The sequence below is a fragment of the Tamandua tetradactyla genome, chromosome 7 (assembly GCF_023851605.1).
Source record: "Tamandua tetradactyla isolate mTamTet1 chromosome 7, mTamTet1.pri, whole genome shotgun sequence".
In the NCBI taxonomy this organism is placed as follows: Eukaryota; Metazoa; Chordata; class Mammalia; order Pilosa; family Myrmecophagidae; genus Tamandua; species Tamandua tetradactyla.
In genome coordinates this window covers 103,191,851-103,210,499 of record NC_135333.1, presented here as the reverse complement: position 1 = coordinate 103,210,499, position 18,649 = coordinate 103,191,851, and the positions used below count along the sequence as shown (strand labels likewise).

General features: G+C 34.6%; 1 protein-coding gene across 1 annotated transcript in view; it reads left to right on the top strand.

Annotated features, from left to right (window-relative positions):
- The window catches only part of ADAMTS20 (ADAM metallopeptidase with thrombospondin type 1 motif 20), a 185,210-nt gene that overhangs the window by 50,563 nt on the left and 115,998 nt on the right, over nt 1–18,649 (top strand). The window contains exons 5-10 of the mRNA XM_077170618.1: nt 6,838–6,921; nt 7,712–7,836; nt 9,198–9,238; nt 11,846–11,951; nt 14,213–14,359; nt 16,215–16,356. Of these exons, the coding sequence (XP_077026733.1) occupies nt 6,838–6,921; nt 7,712–7,836; nt 9,198–9,238; nt 11,846–11,951; nt 14,213–14,359; nt 16,215–16,356 (645 nt within the window). The remainder of the gene's footprint in view (nt 1–6,837; nt 6,922–7,711; nt 7,837–9,197; nt 9,239–11,845; nt 11,952–14,212; nt 14,360–16,214; nt 16,357–18,649) is intronic.

Below are 18,649 nucleotides of genomic sequence, written 5' to 3'. Positions count from 1 at the left end.
GTAGGATTTATTGTGAAGATTAAATGAATTCATGCAATTTAAATTTAGAACACATCTGGTACACAATGAGCATTTGATAAATATTATTTTATTTTTGTTTTTTATTTTTTAGTAAGGAAGAAATAGCAGACATAGTATCTTTCCTTCATGCAACCTAATATGGGGTAATATTATTTAAGGAAAGAAAGACGCATGTAGTACCTGCTGATTGGAAAAGCCTGAGTAACAAGTTAGCCCTGTGGCCAGCCATTCATTTGCCTAGGCCTCAATTCAGCTTTATTGAATAGTTTAATATCACTTTTCAGTATCTACATTTAGTAAAAGGTATATTTATTGTATAGGAGTGTGTAAATTATAAAAGTCAATAAAGAAAACAATTGAAGGTATACACAATTTTAAAATGGGTGATGACAACATTCTTAATTTTTGATGAAATGTATGATTTTACTATGAAAGCAAAATATCAATCTTAGCTTTTTCTGGATGGGAGGGAAAGACATTTAAAATGAGTCCTCTTTTTTTGTGTCTTTCACTCCAAAGAGACTGTTCTAGTTTGTTAGCTGCCAGAATGCGATATACTAGAAACAGAATGACTTTTATGAAGGGGAATTCAATAAGTTGCTAGTTTACAGTTCTAATTGGGACATTGAGAAAATGTCCCAGTTGAAACAAGTCTATAGAAATGTCCAATCTAAGGCATCCAGGGAAAGATACCTCGGTTCAAGAAGGCCGGTGATGTTCAGGGTTTCTGTCGTGGTTGGCAGGGCATGTGGCGAAGTCTGCTAGCTTTCTCTTCTGGCTTCTTGTTTCATGAAGCTCCCCAGGAGGTGTTTTTCCTTCTTCACCTCCGAAAGTTACAGGCTGGTGGACTCTGTCTGGTGTACTCTCTCCCTTGTGGTTCTGTGCTGTTCAGTTTTCCTTCTCTGCTCTCTCAGAATCTCCACAGGTCATTGGCTGGTGGACTCTGTGCTTCATGGTTCTGTGGCATTCTGAAGCTTTCTCCAAAATACTCCTTCTTTTATATGATTCCTGTAAATTAATCAAGACCAACTTAGAATGGTTGGAGACACATCTCCATCTAATCAAGTTTAATACCCACAGTTGATTGAGTCACATCTCCATGGAGATAACCTAATCAAGTTTCCAGCCTACAGTACTGAATAGGGATTAGAAGAAACCATTGCTCTCACAAGATTGTTTAGGATTAAAACATTGCCTTTTTAGGGTACATAAATTCTTTCAAACTGGCACAAAGATTGTGAGTTTGTGTGCGTAGAGATCATCATGCCTTATCATCTCTATATCTAGTACACTATGTAGAGTTTTGATAGGCAATAGATACTTAATAAGTACTGAAAGAAATAATGAAACAGTGAGGCTCTTGGAACTTTTGCTTTCAATTTAGGCATTCTGTGGTAACTAATTTGAAACAGATGTTATAAAACTATCATTATAAATAAGATATGCCTTTTCTTCTGAAAAAGTTTATAAGAGTAATAGCAATAATATCTACCATGGTTGATACCTATGACCCAGGTTCTGCTCAAAATGCTTTCTGTACACCTTCTCATTTAATCTGTATAGAAGCCTGAAATGTAGATATTATTATCAATAAGTAGCAGTTAGAATTTAAACCTGGGTGTGATTAACTGTAAGGATTATGCTCTGTTACCACCACCCATCTTGCTTTACCAATTAACTGAATTATCTTTTCCCGCACAATAATTTTTAATTCAATTTTATTGAAATATATTTACATACCATATAAACATACAAACTATACAATCAGTGTCTCCCAGTATCATCATATAGTTGTGCATTCATCACCACAATCAATTTTAGAACATTTTCATTACATTAAAAATAAATAAATAAAAACACCCAAAACATCCAATATCCTTTATACCCCGCCATTATTTATTTTTTGTTTTTATTTTCTTATTCATTTGCCCATACACTGGATAAAGAGAGTGCCAGCCTTGCAGTTCTCACTATCACACAGTCACACTGTAAAAGCTATATATACATTCATCTTGAAGAAACAAGGCTACTCAAACACTTCAACAGTTTCAGTATTTCCTTCTAGCTATTCTAATACACTAGAAACTAAAGAGAAATACCTATATAATGCATAAGAATAGCCTCCAGGATGACCTTTTGACTCGACTTGAAATCTCTCAGCCACTGACACTTTGTTTCATTTCTTTTGCCTCTGTTGGTCAAGAAGACTTTCTCAAAACCATGCTACCAGGCCCAGTTCATCCCTGGGAATCATGTCCCATGTTGCCAGGGAGACATACACTCCTGGGAGTTGGGGAGGGTATTGAGTTTATTTGTAGAGTTGACTTAGAGAGAGAGTCTCTAAGAGAGATCTGAGCAACAAAAGAGGTTCTCTGGGAGTGACTCTTAGGCATAATTCTAAGTGGGCTTAGCTTCTTTAAAGATTTAAATTTCATAAGGGCGAACCACAGGATCCGAGGGCTTGCTTGGCTTGTTAAACTGGTAGTCCGTAATGCTTGTGAGAAATATTAAGAATTCCCCAGGTGGGGAAATTTAATTATTTCCACACTTTTCCCCCGTTCCTTAAGGAAAGTTCCTTAAGGGAACTTTGCAAATTCTTTTTTAATTTCTGCCCAAATTACTCTGGGATGTACCAGGGTATTACATTAACCTGTATAAATAACAAGATCTCTTTCCCTATTCAAGATTCCATGTAATTATGTTGTTTGAATAAACTGACCATACAGATAAAATTAGATAACTCCTCACATTAATTTTTAAAGAAAATTTGGTATAATAATATTGTTTAAAAGGAAACGTTCCTTTCCAAATTCCAGCTAATAAGTTACATCTCTTTTCAGCAAATTGCAGCATCTATTTCCCGCTGAGGGTATAAATATTTTTGTTGTTGGGGTTTTCCTGGTTGTATACTTTATAGGTAATAATATAACATTCAGATTTTCATTATATACTCAATATGTTTATTTCGAGCACTGAATGTAGTAATTAGCCATTTAGACACCTCATAATGTTTGAACTCTTTTTACTGGGGAGTACCGAGAAAGTATGTTTTCCTGTTATAAAGAAGTCATAACCAACTGTGGTTCATTTTTTAGGGGAAAAAGAGCCTTAACACATACCTTTGAGGTGAATTGTCCACTGTGCCTTATAATTTGACTTAGAAAAGCATCTACTTTTGAAGCCACACATATGGGTGTACTTTGTTTCCCAAAGCTGCATATAAAACGGATATTTATAAATTCAGCTATAAATTTCCACAGATTCCATTTTTTAATTTTTAATTTTTTATTGTGAAATATAACATATATGCAAAAAAGCAATAAATTTCAAAGTACATTTTTAACAAGTAGTTATAGAACAGATTTCAAAGTTTGGTATGGATTATAGTTCCATAATTTCAAAGTTTTCCTTCTACCTGCTCTAAGGCACTGAAAACTAAAAAGAAGTATCAATATAATGATTAAGCAGTCATGCTCCTTTGCTAAATCCTAACTTCTCTATTACAGCTCCTTCTTTGATCATTCTCCCTGTCTTTAGGGATATTTAGGTTATGCCTGTTCTAACTATTTTCATGTTGGAAAGGGGTGTTGACAATATGGGATCAGGGATGGAACCAGTTGATGTTCTTGAAGATACTGGTAACTTTGGGTTTCAGGGCTTATCTGGCCTAGGAACCATCTAAAGGTTTTAAGTTTCTGAACAGTAAACCTAGTGCAGGTAACTTTTTCAGGATCTCAGATAGAGCCCTAGGTGTTCTTTAAGGTCAACAGGAATGGTTTTGGTTGGGGTTTGGCAAACCACAGCAATTAGCAATATCAAGCAGAAGCTTGCATAAGAGTATACTCCAGAAAAGCCCCTCAACTCTATTTAAACTTTCTTAGCCACTGATACCTTATCTTGTTACATTTGTTTCCCCCTTTTGGTTAGCAAGGCATTGGTGATCCCATGGTGCCAGGGCCAGGCTCATCCCTGGGAGTCATGTCCCACATAGTCATGAAAAATCACACCCCTGGATAATCATGTCCCATGTAGGAGGGGTGGGTAATGATTTTACTTGCAGAATCAGGCTTAGCAAGCGAGAGAGAGGTCACATCTGAGCAATAAAAGAGGTTTCTGAAAGTAACTCTTAGCATAGGTATAGGTAGGCTTAGCTTCTCTACTACAGAAATGTTTCATAAGAGCCAGCATCAAGATCAGGGGCTTGGCCTATTAACTTGGGAATCCCTAGTGTTTGAGAGAGTATCAGAGGTTTCCCAGGTAGGAAGGTTTAATAGTTCCAATTTTTTTTCTCCTGTCCCTCAAGGGACTTTGCCTATACTTTGTAATTATCTGCTCCACATAGTCTGGAATATACCCAGGTGTTACATTAAGCTGTACAGAATTATAAGCCCTCATTCCCATTCTGGGCCTCATGTATTTAGGTTGTTTGAATGAACTATCCAGACAGGTTCAAGTAGATTGTGTGCTATAGAAAATTTAGGTCTTGGAAAAAGTAAACCTCTCTTCCTTTGGTCTCATACAGTAGGTGAAGTTCTAAAATACAGACACTGACATCCTTTACCCTGTATTCTGATTTACCTTAGTCCCAATTTATCTCTAATTGAAGCCTGACCCTTTTTCCATTTCTTTAACAGTTGTATGCAGCAATGCTGACTTTCAGAGCTGCAGAACTCCAGCTCTGAGTCTTAGGTGTCGCACAGGAACCCAAAGTTCCAGGGAAATACCAGGTTATACACATACAGCACAGCATCTCAGAATCTAGAAGTAACACTTAAAGCTCAGGAATAAATGTGATTGCTGTAAGAGCTTACAGTCTAGGCCCCAATTTTCTTATATAAGTATACCCTAAAAGAGACCATGCAATTATTGTCCTTTTGTTTCTGGCTTATTTTTCATAACATAATGTCCTCCAGATTTACTCACCTCATTGCCTGCCTCACGACCTAATTTCTTTTTTGTACGTGCACAATATTCCATCATACGTATATACCACAGTTCTTCTTTGTACTTCTCAGACATTGTACTCTTCAGCTACTTCCATCATTGGGCATCATGGATAATGTCCTAAATAGACACCCCATGTCTCACAGTATGAGTTGTGCTGTCTCACTTAGTAGTACAATCATCATCGCTATCAATTTTAGACACATTTTGTTGCTCCAAAAAGAAAAATAACAGATAAACACCCTCACCCAAGAAAAAATCCAATTCCCTCTTAACTCTTGTCCTTCCCCCTCAATTATGTATCCCTAGTATTGCTGTAGTACTGGTGATGTCTTCCTGTTAAATATAGGTCATAGCATGCCATTGTAGTTTTCCCCTCAACCCTATTATTGACTCTTTGTACAAGATTCATACCTTTGAAGTGGCTCGTGTCAAAACATTTTTATTTGTAGTGTTAGCTGGTGAGATACATGGTACAGATTCCATTTTAAAGTAGGCAATACTGTACTGTTAACAAATCTGCTTATAATCACCGATCATCTGATTGTTTCTGTCATAACTGAAGTTACTGTCAACACCACTGGGACTACCCCAGCCCTTGCCAAAAAAAATGCCACCACCATGGCCAAAGGCATCACTGCAGATAAAGATGACAAACTTGTTAATTATTTGTGGCTGTACAGCTGAAACCGTAGTAGAGATGCTGGAGATTGCATTTATGTCCATGCTGACCCTGCAGTTTCAGCAGCTTCAGAGACGTTCTTGGCTCTGGTTCTGGTGGTACTCTGTTTGACATAAGAGGCAGCAGTCCTGTTATATGCATTGTCTTGAAGCAGCCTTGGTTGATATAAGGTGATTCTGGTACTGGTACTTCTAGTGAGCTATAAACTCCACAGGATAAGGGATCATGTCCTCTGCCTTATCTATGTGACAAATGAGAGCTATACCCTCATTAAACAATTACTGTCTTGGTTTGGACAGTGGCCCAGAAACTGGTGATCCAGACTTCAGAAGTAGTTTTCATTGCGCAAGGCAGAGGCAGTGGCTGTGGCGGTAACCTCTGTGATCGTTACACAAAGACGTTTTGAATTGATGGATTAGATAGCACCTTAACCGTGAATCCCCAAACTGATCCCATGCAGAATTGTATTCTCCAATTTTGGAACATTTTGGTATGTTGAGGATAAGATTGTGAACAATGAGCTCTTCTATGGCTTTATATGACTGTATATCATTTGATGTCCATGGATTCTAGTGGTGCTAAGCATTAAAATCCATCATTATACTCATCATTTCAAGTATGCAATCATGGCAGAAAAGATGATGTAAAAGAGAAACTACTTGAAAAAAGTAGATAAAACACATATTTTTATGACATTTAGAGGCCATGTAAATTATAGATTTGACACAGAAGGCACGGAGAGTTAATTTTTTGCTGCGTCTTCTACAATGTACCTCCAAACTCTAACGTACATTTACATTGATTAGGGATCTTATTTCAGTGCTAATTCTGATTCACTAGGGGGTGGATTGGTTTCAAACCAGCTTCAAGTGGTATGAAAACTGTTGATGCATGGACCAATCCTTAAGTATCAAGGACTAGAATACTGATTTTCAAACTTGACTTGACACTGGAATCAGAAGAAAAACACTGGGGAATTTTTTTTTTAATTGATGCCTGAGTCTCAGTCCCATAGATGCTGATTTAGTTGGTAGGAATATAATCTGAGCACTAGAATTTTCAGAAGTTCCTCAGAAGATTCTGATATGCAGCTAAGTTGGAGAATTGATGATCTAGGACCAGTTTCAATTAACTATTGGAAAGAAATATTAATTTTAGGTACCTAATCTCACTTTCTTTTTTCCTTGCAGGTTGCAACAATCTACAAGGACTCAAGTATTGGAAATCTTATAAATATAGTAATTGTAAAATTAGTTATAATTCACAATGAACAGGTAAGAAGGTCTAATGGTAGTCGTGGTTGTTGCAAGCATTTTATGGGGGATTATATAAGATCAGGAAATACTATTAGAAAATAAAGATTTTAAAAATTTAATTTAGTAACCTTAATTTAGTAACCTTGATTTAAAAAGGAGTGAGATTTTAAAAAAAGAGTGAGATTACCTTTTTCTGTTGTGATGGAAATAAAGTGGATGGCAAAAAAAGAGCTTAACTGAGCAGAGAAAGTTACAAAAATTAATAACCGGTTAAAAAACCCAAGGTCAGGGGCGGGCCACGGTGGCTCAGCAGGCAAGAATGCTTGCTTCCCATGCCAGAGGACCCGAGTTCGATTTCTGGTGCCTGCCCATGTGAAAAAAAAAAAAACCCCAAGGTCAGGAACATCCAAGTATTCAGTTTTATAATCCTAATGTAAAAGTAAGATTTGAATATGAGAATTTTTTTTTTTTCACATGGGCAGGCTTTGGGTATCAAACCCTGGTCTCTGGCATGGCAGGAGAGAATTCTGCCACTGAACCGCAATTGCCTGCTCAACATGATAATTTTTTGAAGTTACCTTTTTTTTCCTGCATATTGCATTGAGACCTAATGAGAATTCAATTTTCGTCACAATGTTTTAATAATTGCTGAAATATGTTTGAATAAATATATATGAGGAAGAGTTGATGCACCCCTTCATTTGTCTGTGAAAATGCTGTTTGATAATTATATTGGTACTGATTAGTTTGGAAGGAAAAGAGACTCTTAATGTTGTAACATAATATTGATTTGCTTACCTTTTTGTAGGAAGGACCAGTCATCAGTTTTAATGCAGCTACTACTTTACACAACTTTTGTTTATGGCAACAAACGCAGAATGTTCTTGATGATGCTCACCCTTTCCACCATGATACTGCTGTTCTTATCACTAGGTACAGTTGTAGAAAGAGTCCTTTCAGCTGCAAATGTTTATTTTTTCTCCTGCACAATCACTGATGCTTCTTGTTACTTAATTCTTTTCAATAATACATAGAAATTTCTATGAGCATTTTTATTTGCAAAATAAACTATTGGATTAAAACATTCTTGTGTTTTTTCAGACTAGTATAGTGGTTAGTTTTTAAGAGATTAGCAATGCCAGGTTGTAGAGCAATGATTTGACCTAAACAAGATAATCTCCTTATCATGTCAGTGATAGAATGAGAGAATTAGGAATAATACCTGGAAATGAACATGGGTTTGGGTCCAAGAGCAGGTTTTTCATTCCCTACTTGATCTTTCAATCTCTTGGAAAGAAAAGTTTTTTAATTTATTTGATTGCCTATGTTTTGGACTCCCTGTATTTTTTAATCTATCTGCTCCATGATGCTCAATTCATGCCATAATTTCTAGGCTTTTGCTCAACCTTGTTTGTTTTCATGAAAACAGCTTCTGCTGTAGTAAAATGATTATTCATTTGACAAGAATCACTATACATTATTAAGTCAAACCTTTGTACAGCAACACTGATGCTGTCAGACTATTTAGATCCTAGGTTTGTTGTTTATTTTTTTTTCTTGACCAAAGGAAATATTCCTTCACTTAGGGATCAGGCTCAGAGAAATCTCATCTTTCTAGAACCTTTAAATGAAAGCCTTTAGCCCAAAATAGCTGACTTGTAGGTCATATATTTTATTTCTTTTCAAAATGGAAACAGAGTTAATTTAATTATATGGACAGTACTGCATCATAAGTCTTTGGTTTCTGCCGTGGATTTTAGTCAGAGGCCAAGCAGCAAAGATTGGAGATAATAGGTTAAAGATTGGAAGGATTTAAAGGGCCATGAGAGGAGACCATAAGGAGAGACAAAAGTGGTCAGGGGCTAAATAATGAAGAAGCAAACAAATTTAAATGACTTGGTAACATCTGAGAACTTCATTATTTTAAGCAGAAAATGATAGCGGAAGCTCATAATGACCCTGAATCATCAAGAAAAGGGTAAATTACATTGTATTTACTGTGTAAACAGTGGCAGAGAGATGCTTTATACACTTAGTAAGCTTTTCATTGACATTGATCAAAGTTTCAATTGTTTACAATAGTCACTTTTATAAAATAGCTATTCCTTATTGATATGCACAAATCAATAGTGTATTACTCTAGCTGTAAACTTATTGAGATCTTAAAAAGAACTTGATTTTGTAAGATGGTTTGCAGTAATAGACATGTCATAGTTAAAGCTTCTTCATTTTTGTCTTGATATACTTGCAAAAAGATTTTTTGAAAACGCTTCAAATAAACCTTTTGTTTTAAGGGAAGACATTTGTGGAACCAAAGAGAAATGTGACACATTAGGTAAGTTATTTTGTAAATTAAATATAGCTCATATCATTGTTTATTGAATTATTTAAAATATTTTAACTTCATTTATTTTACATTTTAATTATTTTTTATCAGTTGTCTGAATTTATTTTAGAATTGTCATTATTATTTGAGTCTGCTATAAAGTTTATAGAATAAAGTCTAATATCTATTTTTCAACTGTAAATATCAGGCTCTATACAACATTTGACATAATGAAAGTTGTGTTATATAGTTTGATCCATTCAAAATTATATATGTACCCTATATCCAGATTTATAGCAAAATAATAAAATGAATAGCTCTGAATCCACTATCAGATTAAAGAGCTAAAACTTTAAAGATATTATTATTGTTAAAGAATATAATAATATGTATTGTACTTACAAGTCCTTATTCTATCTCCCTGCTTTTCCCTGGGATATAGTCAATACCTTGAATTTTGTATTTGCTGGTTCCTTCCATCTTTTGAAAATAGTCTTATTATGTATGTATGTGTTCCTAAACAAGAAATTGTTTGGTTTTGCTTCTTTACTATCTCTGTAGTTGAAGTTCATGGATTTTTACTACTGTATAATATTCCACCCCACAGTTTACCTATCTGTTTTCTATCAGTGGATATTTGGACTGATTCCAGTTTTTTTCCTGCTATAAACTTTGCTGTAAGAGTTAGAGTATAGTCCTAGCTTATAATTGCTATAACATTAAGTGTGCTAATGTTAGGCTTTATAAGATATAACAAATTATTTTCTAAAGTTGTTATACCAGTTTATCCCTGTCAGTAAAATATAGGATTCTTTTTGATGATATTCTCATCATCAGGAGAAATCAGTATTAATTAGTGTTCTCCAGATAAACAGAACCAACATGACATTATATATAATGAGAATTACTGTAAGGATTTAGCTCATGCAACACATAGGGGTTAGCAAGTCCATACCCCACAGAGTAGACAGCAACCTGGAAAATCAGATAAGGTGAGTCTGAAGTCTTTAGTGCAAATTCACAAAGGGTTAGCTGTTGGCTGGAAATTCTGGCAAGAACCAATGTTGAAGTTGAGTGAGAATTCCTTTACTGACCTCTGAAATTTTCAGTTCTGGCTTTTAAGACCTCCAACTAATTGGATGAGGAAACTTCCCACATTGCTGAGGGCAATCTCCTTTGTGTTCAGCTTTAACTTATTCTGACAGGAGAGAAATATAAAATAAGATGGGAATTGACTAAAAAATGCGCATGTGAGCAAGAATTTTAGAATCTTGAGGAAAACAGCAATTCCTTCAGGTTCTATGGAGGACTTTTAAAGAAAGGATTTCTTTGTGGGTTTTTTTTTTTTTTTTTTTTTTTTTGCTTGCTTTTGGGCTTGAGTATAACTGAAAAAAAGTTATTTTGGGGGGTTCTTTGCCCAATCGAGGCCTTTTAGCATGGGGGCTAGAAAAAGGACAAATGCTTTCCCTTAAAAAAAAAAAAAAGTGTTGGCTAATGAACTTATTAGGCTTTGAGCTTTCTTCAGCCTTTGCCATTCTTCAACTTCACTTTCATTTCTCTTCAAGTACAACAAAAACATCTAATGGTTAGGAAATCTACCTTAAAGATTAGGAAAATATCCATGTTTTTATGGGGGAGAGAACTAAAACACAGTAGCTAATACAGGTGTATTTATTCTATATTAAGAAATTTCTAGATGCAAAAATTTTAGAGCAAGGAACTGATTACTTAAATATGAAAAAACCCTCCTCTTTTATGAGGGGAGTCTTCATAGGAAAGCAGATAAATTAACAACCAGATATTGACAGACAGAGTACTAACTTGGTTGATGATGAAATATAGATCATTTTAATGAACATTTATTTTGAATTTCTTATTCTACATTATTTTTAATGGACTTTATTATAAATTATTTTTCTATCTTTAGTGTCCAGCCGGTTCATGAAAACTTCATCTTTGACAGCACATTGTGCTCTGTTCTTTCTTTAAAGAGGGAATAGATATATACGATACATTTCCCATTGCTGAAAGAGTTATGAAATTAAGTGCTCAAAATAATTCTTTTATCACAATCATTTTTTTTAGCATACATACTATTTATGAATTCTTCAGGCACTATTCTAAGCACTTAATATAAGTTTAGTCATTTATTTATCATGTGATAAATATTTTTATGAAGCTTTAAACTTTTGAGAACTTAAAGAAACATCATAGATATGTAGTCTTCTGTGCTATTTTCTTCTCTTATTAGTTTTTCTATTACCAGTTAAAACATTCATTGCCTTTCCTACTAACTATGCTAATGTGGCCTAACATGTCATCCTTCTTGTGACAAATGTAGTTTTCTATTTCCTCTCTTTCCTTTAATTGTTCGCCTACCCAATCGTTTTGGATTATTTTCTTGAATAAAAGAGTCCAAGAATTTGCTAAAAATAGTTCAACTGCAGGCAAATCATTCCATTCCTTTTTGTCTTACTTTATTAAACATTCATTAGTATTTCAACTCTGCATTCATTGCTAAGTAGTGATGCCAATGATACATGCTATAGAATTTAATTCTTTATGATTTTCATATTATTTCCCATTTTGATGAAATACTAATGTGCAATTTTTCAGGTTTAGCAGAATTAGGTACCCTGTGTGATCCTTTTCGGAGCTGCTCTATTAGTGAGGAAAATGGACTCAGTGCTGCCTTTACGATAGCCCATGAACTAGGACACGTGTGAGTATCTTCTGTCACCTCAGTAATGTGCCTTCTTTTTATTACTGAAGAAAATGCCTAAAATTCCATCTTCGGTTGAGTAACTAACACCTTCATTACTTTATTTTTTAAAATTTTCATCCGTTAAATGCTAACTTTGACTCTTTTGTGATCTATGTTAGGTCAGACAGGCTGCACAGATCAACAGAATAAGCAAAGAACTAGAACTTGGGAATTCTTTTATTTCATTTACTATATTGGATTACATGACAAGCACTTCTGGCCTCTGTGTCTTGTTATCCTATATATGACCAGGTACTGTCCTCTACTATGTTATGGGAAGGCCTACAGGGGCTCTTGGCTCTGGGAAACTCCCAAGAAATATTTGTAATTCCAGCTAATCTTGTGCTCTTACAACCCAGAACCCCAGCAGAGGTTGTGGCCCTTGGGGATTTCTCGTTCATTAACAGAATTTTTTTTTTGTAGTTTTTCCTTCAGTTCCATAGATTTTCATAAAATTTTGTGATTCTCCTATCTGGTCCTGCATTACTAAAAATTCTGCTGGGGTTCTTTGCTCTTAGAAGAGAGGCCATGGTTTTCCATGATAGTCTCAGAGTTCCCATGAAACTTCAGAAATCTGGCAAACTTTTCCTCTGAAAAAATGATTCCAGTGTGTTCCCAGGACTCCTGAAGTGTCTTTGCTACCTGCTAAAAAGAATCGAGGCTAGAGTTACCTCTCTTAGTTTGGCCACCTTTTTTTTTCAACCTGGTCATGCCTTAAGGCACAGTTGGAACGTATAGGTAGAATAATTTGAAGTGGAGATGATGTTTTGTAAAATAGCGCCTCTTTGCTTCCTTTTCAACATGGTTATACCTCATGATCATCGCAAGCTGTGCACTCTATTTTTTAAGTTCCTTGTTGAGGTGAGTGAATAGGATCAAGAGAATATCCAAGAACTATAGAAACATGGCAGCAACATTATGGAGGCACTGTTTTTTGGTTTCCAGGACTGTTAACTAGTAGAAGACTACTTGTTCTTGCAGAGAAGTACCGGTTTAGACATTTACTTACTTCTAAGAAGCTCTTTAGGTGTGTCTGTGGGTATGTAGTTGAAATGGAGGACTAATTTAAATACAAATTTCAGCAGGCGAGGGCCTGGCCGTTGTGATGTTTCTTCCAAACTTGAATATATATCTGGTTCTCAAAAGAATGCATGGGTCTTTTGTTGATTAGCTAATTATTTAATATAATTTTTCTTGTGAAGATTAGACTGCCATTTAGGACTTTTGTATTATTCCAATTCTATCAATAATCACTTATCAATTAGAGACCAGAAATAGTACTTAGACTATTTCATTTAAAATGGTTGAACACTCCAGAATGATATAGAATTAGGGATTAGATTTAGTATAGTATCTCCTTGTTCTAGTTTGCTAGCTGCCGGAATGCAACACACCAGAAACGGATTGGCTTTTAATAAGAGGGGATATATTTCATTAGTTCTTCAGAGGAAAGGCAGCTAACTTTCAACTGAGGTTCTTTCTTATGTGGGAAGGCACAGGGTGATCTCTGCTGGCCTTCTCTCCAGGCCTCTGGGTTCCAGCGACTTTCCCCAGGGTGATTTCTTTCTGCTTCTCCAAAGGCCTGGGCTGAGCTGCGAGTGCTGAGATGAGGTATGCTGAGCTGCTTGGGTTGTGCTATGTTGAGCTCTCTCATTTAAGCACCAGCCAATTAAATCAAACATCATTCATTACAGCAGGCAGGCCTCCTAACCAACTGCAGATATAATGAGCAACAGATGAGCTTCACGTACCATTGGCTCATGTCCACAGCAACAGAACTAGTCACCCTCACTTGGCCAAGTTGACAACTGAATCTAGCTACCACACTCCTTTACCTAATTTATGTCCAAACATCTCCTTCAATATGTGTGTTGAAAGTTGCAGGCGTTTTCATGTAATTGCTATGTCCATATTATGATGTGGTAAGCCAGAATCCAAATGTTTTGATTGTTTAGAGGCAAATGTCACTTCAACAGACTGTGCTACCTGTCAAAAGTTATAATCTAGTATGTCTCAGAAATCATGTGCCCCTAAACATAAAGGTAATGCTAGGTTCATAATGCTTTATGGAGAGAGGAAGAGTACAAATTCCAGTGTAATGAGATTTATCTGTATTTTATGTTCTAATGTGATATAAATGTAAGGTATTTGTTACTAATGCTCTATGCTCTGAAATCTTCTTAATATTCTTTTTTAAAGTGTTTATTTTTATTTTTTAGATTTAATGTTCCACATGATGATAGTTTTAAATGTAAGGAAGCTGGAATTAAACATCAGTACCATGTAATGGCCCCAACTTTAAATTACCATACAAGTCCTTGGACCTGGTCAAAATGTAGTCAGAAATATATCACTGAATTCCTAGAGTAAGTTCAAATATATGTTACTTTAGTTGAATGATTGAACATTTATTACATTTTAAATTTTGATGTCTTTTTAAAGTGGCTTAGTTTATTTTTAGTCTTCTCCTTTTTGAAATTTAATATTACTTCTGTACAAACTCATGTTTAAATACAAAGAAAGAATTGTATGTACGTATTATTAGTATTATACAAAAGCCTTTTGTGTGTGTATGTGTGGCAGTTTAGGTTTCACTTTTGTATTTGGACCCTTCATTGTGATGAAAACTGCTTTTTAAGAGGAGACTTAAGGGGAATCACAGCTTCTTTGTGTGGTTTTGAAAATTTCAGAAGCCACTAGGCAATATTTTGAGAGGAGTTTGAGTAACTCATTAGAAGTACCTCTGAAGGACAAAGAAGAGCTAAAGTCAAACCCGGTTATCAACATAGCTTTCTCAAACCACAGGGTTGGAAGTTCTCTAGGTTTACATACTATTTTGAAGGTCCTTCCTAGCTCTGAAAAGAGGAAAGAGGCAGATACAGGTTATTTCTCACCTTTCTTTCTACCTCCCTCCAGGTTTCTCTGCTTTAATACCTTTTTTACCCAAATGGTTATTTTATCCTAGTTGCTAAAATTTGTCAAAAACCAAGCCCTAGCCCTTTCAAATAATTTTTTTGTATAAATGCCATACCATATCATTTCTTCTACTGCATATTCTAATTACCAATTTAACAATATTAGCAGTTACTGCTCTCTTTATGAATACTATGGGAATAAAACTGTACTTTCTAATATGTGGTAATAAACATACCCTATAGTTGTAATCAGGTGTGAATATTTATCCTTGTATGAGGACTTAATAACAAACCACAGTTTCTGATCTGTATGTGATTGCATTATAGCTTTGCTCAATGTTTAACTGAGCTATGATTAAAAATACCACTGGGTATGCCTTTTTTTTTAGAAGGGGAGAATGTTAGGATTCTCTTCAATGGAAATTTTAAAAATTATATAACCATTTTATTGAGAAAAATTATGTCCTTTCAACCAAAAAGTTTTCAAAAAATATTTCTTTTAATAATTGAAGTGGAACAGATTGTTGCTTTTAGCCCGATTGGAATGGATGAAATTTTTCTGTTTTCTGTAGATTGGATATTGCATTACAAAGTAGGAGTAGAATATATATATTTCCCCTGCTATTTACCTCTTTTCTAAGTCCTTTATATATATTATAGCATGTATTCTAATAGTAACTTCCAAGATAGCTATTACATTCTCATTTTGCAGATGAGTAGACTTAGGTTTAGGAAGCTTAAATAGCTTGTGCACAGTCACACAGCTTGGGAAGTGGTGTAACCAGTATATTCCTCTGTGGGAAATCTCTCTGAGGTAGAGAGAGCATAAAATGTTTTAAAAGTACTTTTTTTGTTGTAGTTTAGAATTAGAGATACTTTCTTAAATGATTTTCAAAGTTATTTTTATTTTTATAAACTTTTGACAATTTGGATATTACATAAAGTGTCTTACTATTGGATAACAAAGAAGGCCAAAATTATAGAGTGATAGACATATGAAAATATGTTTTATAAATTATATTCTATTGAATTTATGTTAATTATTTGCCATTATTTTTTTACCTGTAAAAAAACTGCAGCCTTCAACAATGGTTGGTGGGAATCCAGTGAGATAAGACTATATACATAAAAAGACCTTTTAAAGTTGTAGGGTTGTCATTATGTATAGGAATATTGTTATACTGGCTGAGATGAATTGGTTTTAAATTATGAAAAAATACCCAGATTCTCTTTTGGAGTACAAAAGTACAGAAAATGTGATATCCACAATTTTATTCACAATTTTTATTTTCTGTCATTTGTATAGTACTGGTCAAGGGGAATGCCTCCTTGACAAACCAAATGGCAGGACATATGATCTGTCTTCTCAACTTCCTGGATTAATGTATGATGTAAACAAGCAGTGTGAACTTATGTTTGGTCCTGGATCACAAGTATGTCCCTATTTGGTAAGAAAGGTTTTATCCTTTTGTTTGAAAACAACCATAAAATTACAGCTAGAACGTATTTCAAAACTTACGTTTATTCTCTTAAGAAGGCAAGCTAAACACATCTTAGGAGCTTTTAAGTTTTAGAAAAATTCAGTGTTTTAGCTGAAAGGGGCTAAAAAAAAGGCCAAACTAAAATTTATTGAGTACTTCTTATTTGTCAGGCACTGTTAAATACTTAAAAGATTATCTTTAGCTCTCACAATATCCTGTGAAGTATTTTCATTTAGGAAACAGAGGCCAAGAGATTATATAATTTGAAAATCAACGACAATTTTTCGAGTATATACTTCCAAATGATATAATGAGGGTGGAAATGCTTGGCATTTTGATATTAAGTTGTTTTAATGGTCCTGGGAATCTAATTGATGGCATTTTTCTTCACTAGATTTGAACCCAAGAGAATGAAATGTAGGGCATATTGTTTAGTTTTCATTAAACTATTGCTTATAATGCATTTTGAGGATTTTCATAGATTATATACTTGTAATTTCGACTGAAATAGCAGATTTACCACTTGTACTGGATCTATAATCATGATTTTGTTTTGTTTTGGAGTGAATTTAGGATTTAATTTAGAATAAATATCACTGCTTTCATGGATCTATGTCTTACTTTTCATAACAGAGTAGTCACTCCATTTTCTTCATTCCGGTACAAACCCTTGCTGCATTCTTGCGAAGTTACTAGTTTGTGAGGATCATGGGGCTAGACTATTCGTTTGTTTAAATGAAGTTATATCCCCAGTGCACAGTACAATATATACTACTTTGTAGATGCCACAAAATAAATATTTGTTGAAATCTGAGTGAATGAATGAGAGGATTACAGCATTTAATAGTCAATGGCAGGGGCATGCAAAATATATTCCACATAATGGATATTGTTCCTAAAAATTTAAATTTGTAATCATAAATTTTAATAAACCTGTAAACACACACTCTGAGGATATTTATGTTAATTTTTCGTTACAGAAGATATGCTCTAGATTCTTGTTTTACACCAGCAATATCTTCCAAGGCCCCTCCTTAAATTGAAAATCTCATGTAATAGTGAACCCCATTATTTAATAAGTATTTCTTATACGAACATACCTATCATATTTTGTAATAAAATTAAGGCAAATAAACATTCTAATAACAATAAGCAAGCAAAATAATCATAGAAATAATTTTTTTATTTTTTTTACTTTTAATTGTCTCTCCTGTGCTGGTGCCACCACAGCCTGAACTACCCCAAGAGCTCTCCACCCTATCCCCCAGAGAAAAACAACTGGGATTGGCCAAGGAGAGGTGGGGAAAGCACCTGACCTCTGAGACTCAGGGTGGTGGTTGCCTGAAGACACGTGGTGGGTCAGTGTTCTGACCCTCCAGCCATACCTTGTCCAGCTGCTGCCACGTTCCCCATCTCTATATAGGGTGTGCATAATAGGGAACCCCATTATTTAATAAGTATTTCTTATATGAACATACCTATGACACATCTTTTTATAAATAAGGCGAATAAATACTCTAACAACAATTAGTAAACAAAATTAATCATAGAAATGATTATGAAAATTTTTAATTCTCTCTCTCTCTTTTTGCCTTAATTTTTTATATTGCCAGCCACCTATATTGAATTTGGGTGTGTTGAGTTCATGTAAAATGAAGTCCAACTGTAGTTCTTTCCTGCCTGACTTGGGCACTAAATAAACTTTGAACTTAAATTCAGAAGAAGAAAGGAATTGTCTTATGTGTAGCTCCTTTATGCTTCTGTGGATTTTCATTCCCTTATGAAAATTTCAGACCCCTTTGTTCGAAAGTTAGAAGAATGCATTAAATTCATAAGATAGGAAACTTCAGTGTACATTGTACAATATTTCTGTGTACATTATTCATACATTCCACCATTGCATCAGAAGGGGCTTTTGAAAACTCCTTATAAATATTATTTAACAACAAGAAGCCCTTTAGAAAAATATCCTGTAAAGAAAAAAAGTCTTACCTAATTTTGAATTTTTCCATTCCAATTCATTTCTCCCATTGTTTAATATGTGAATGAATATCCAGAACTTTTAAAAAAACTAAATGTTAAAGAAAAACTAAATCTTGTCATTTTATATGTTTAGAGAAAAATTGATGACTGGAATCTCATTATTTAGTATTGACTAGCTATAACGAAATAGCTTCGAGGGAAATGATTATAAGTATGAATTTATAAATAGATACGTTATAGTGAACTGGTCAGGTGGCTGTGTTTTAGTTTTACTCTC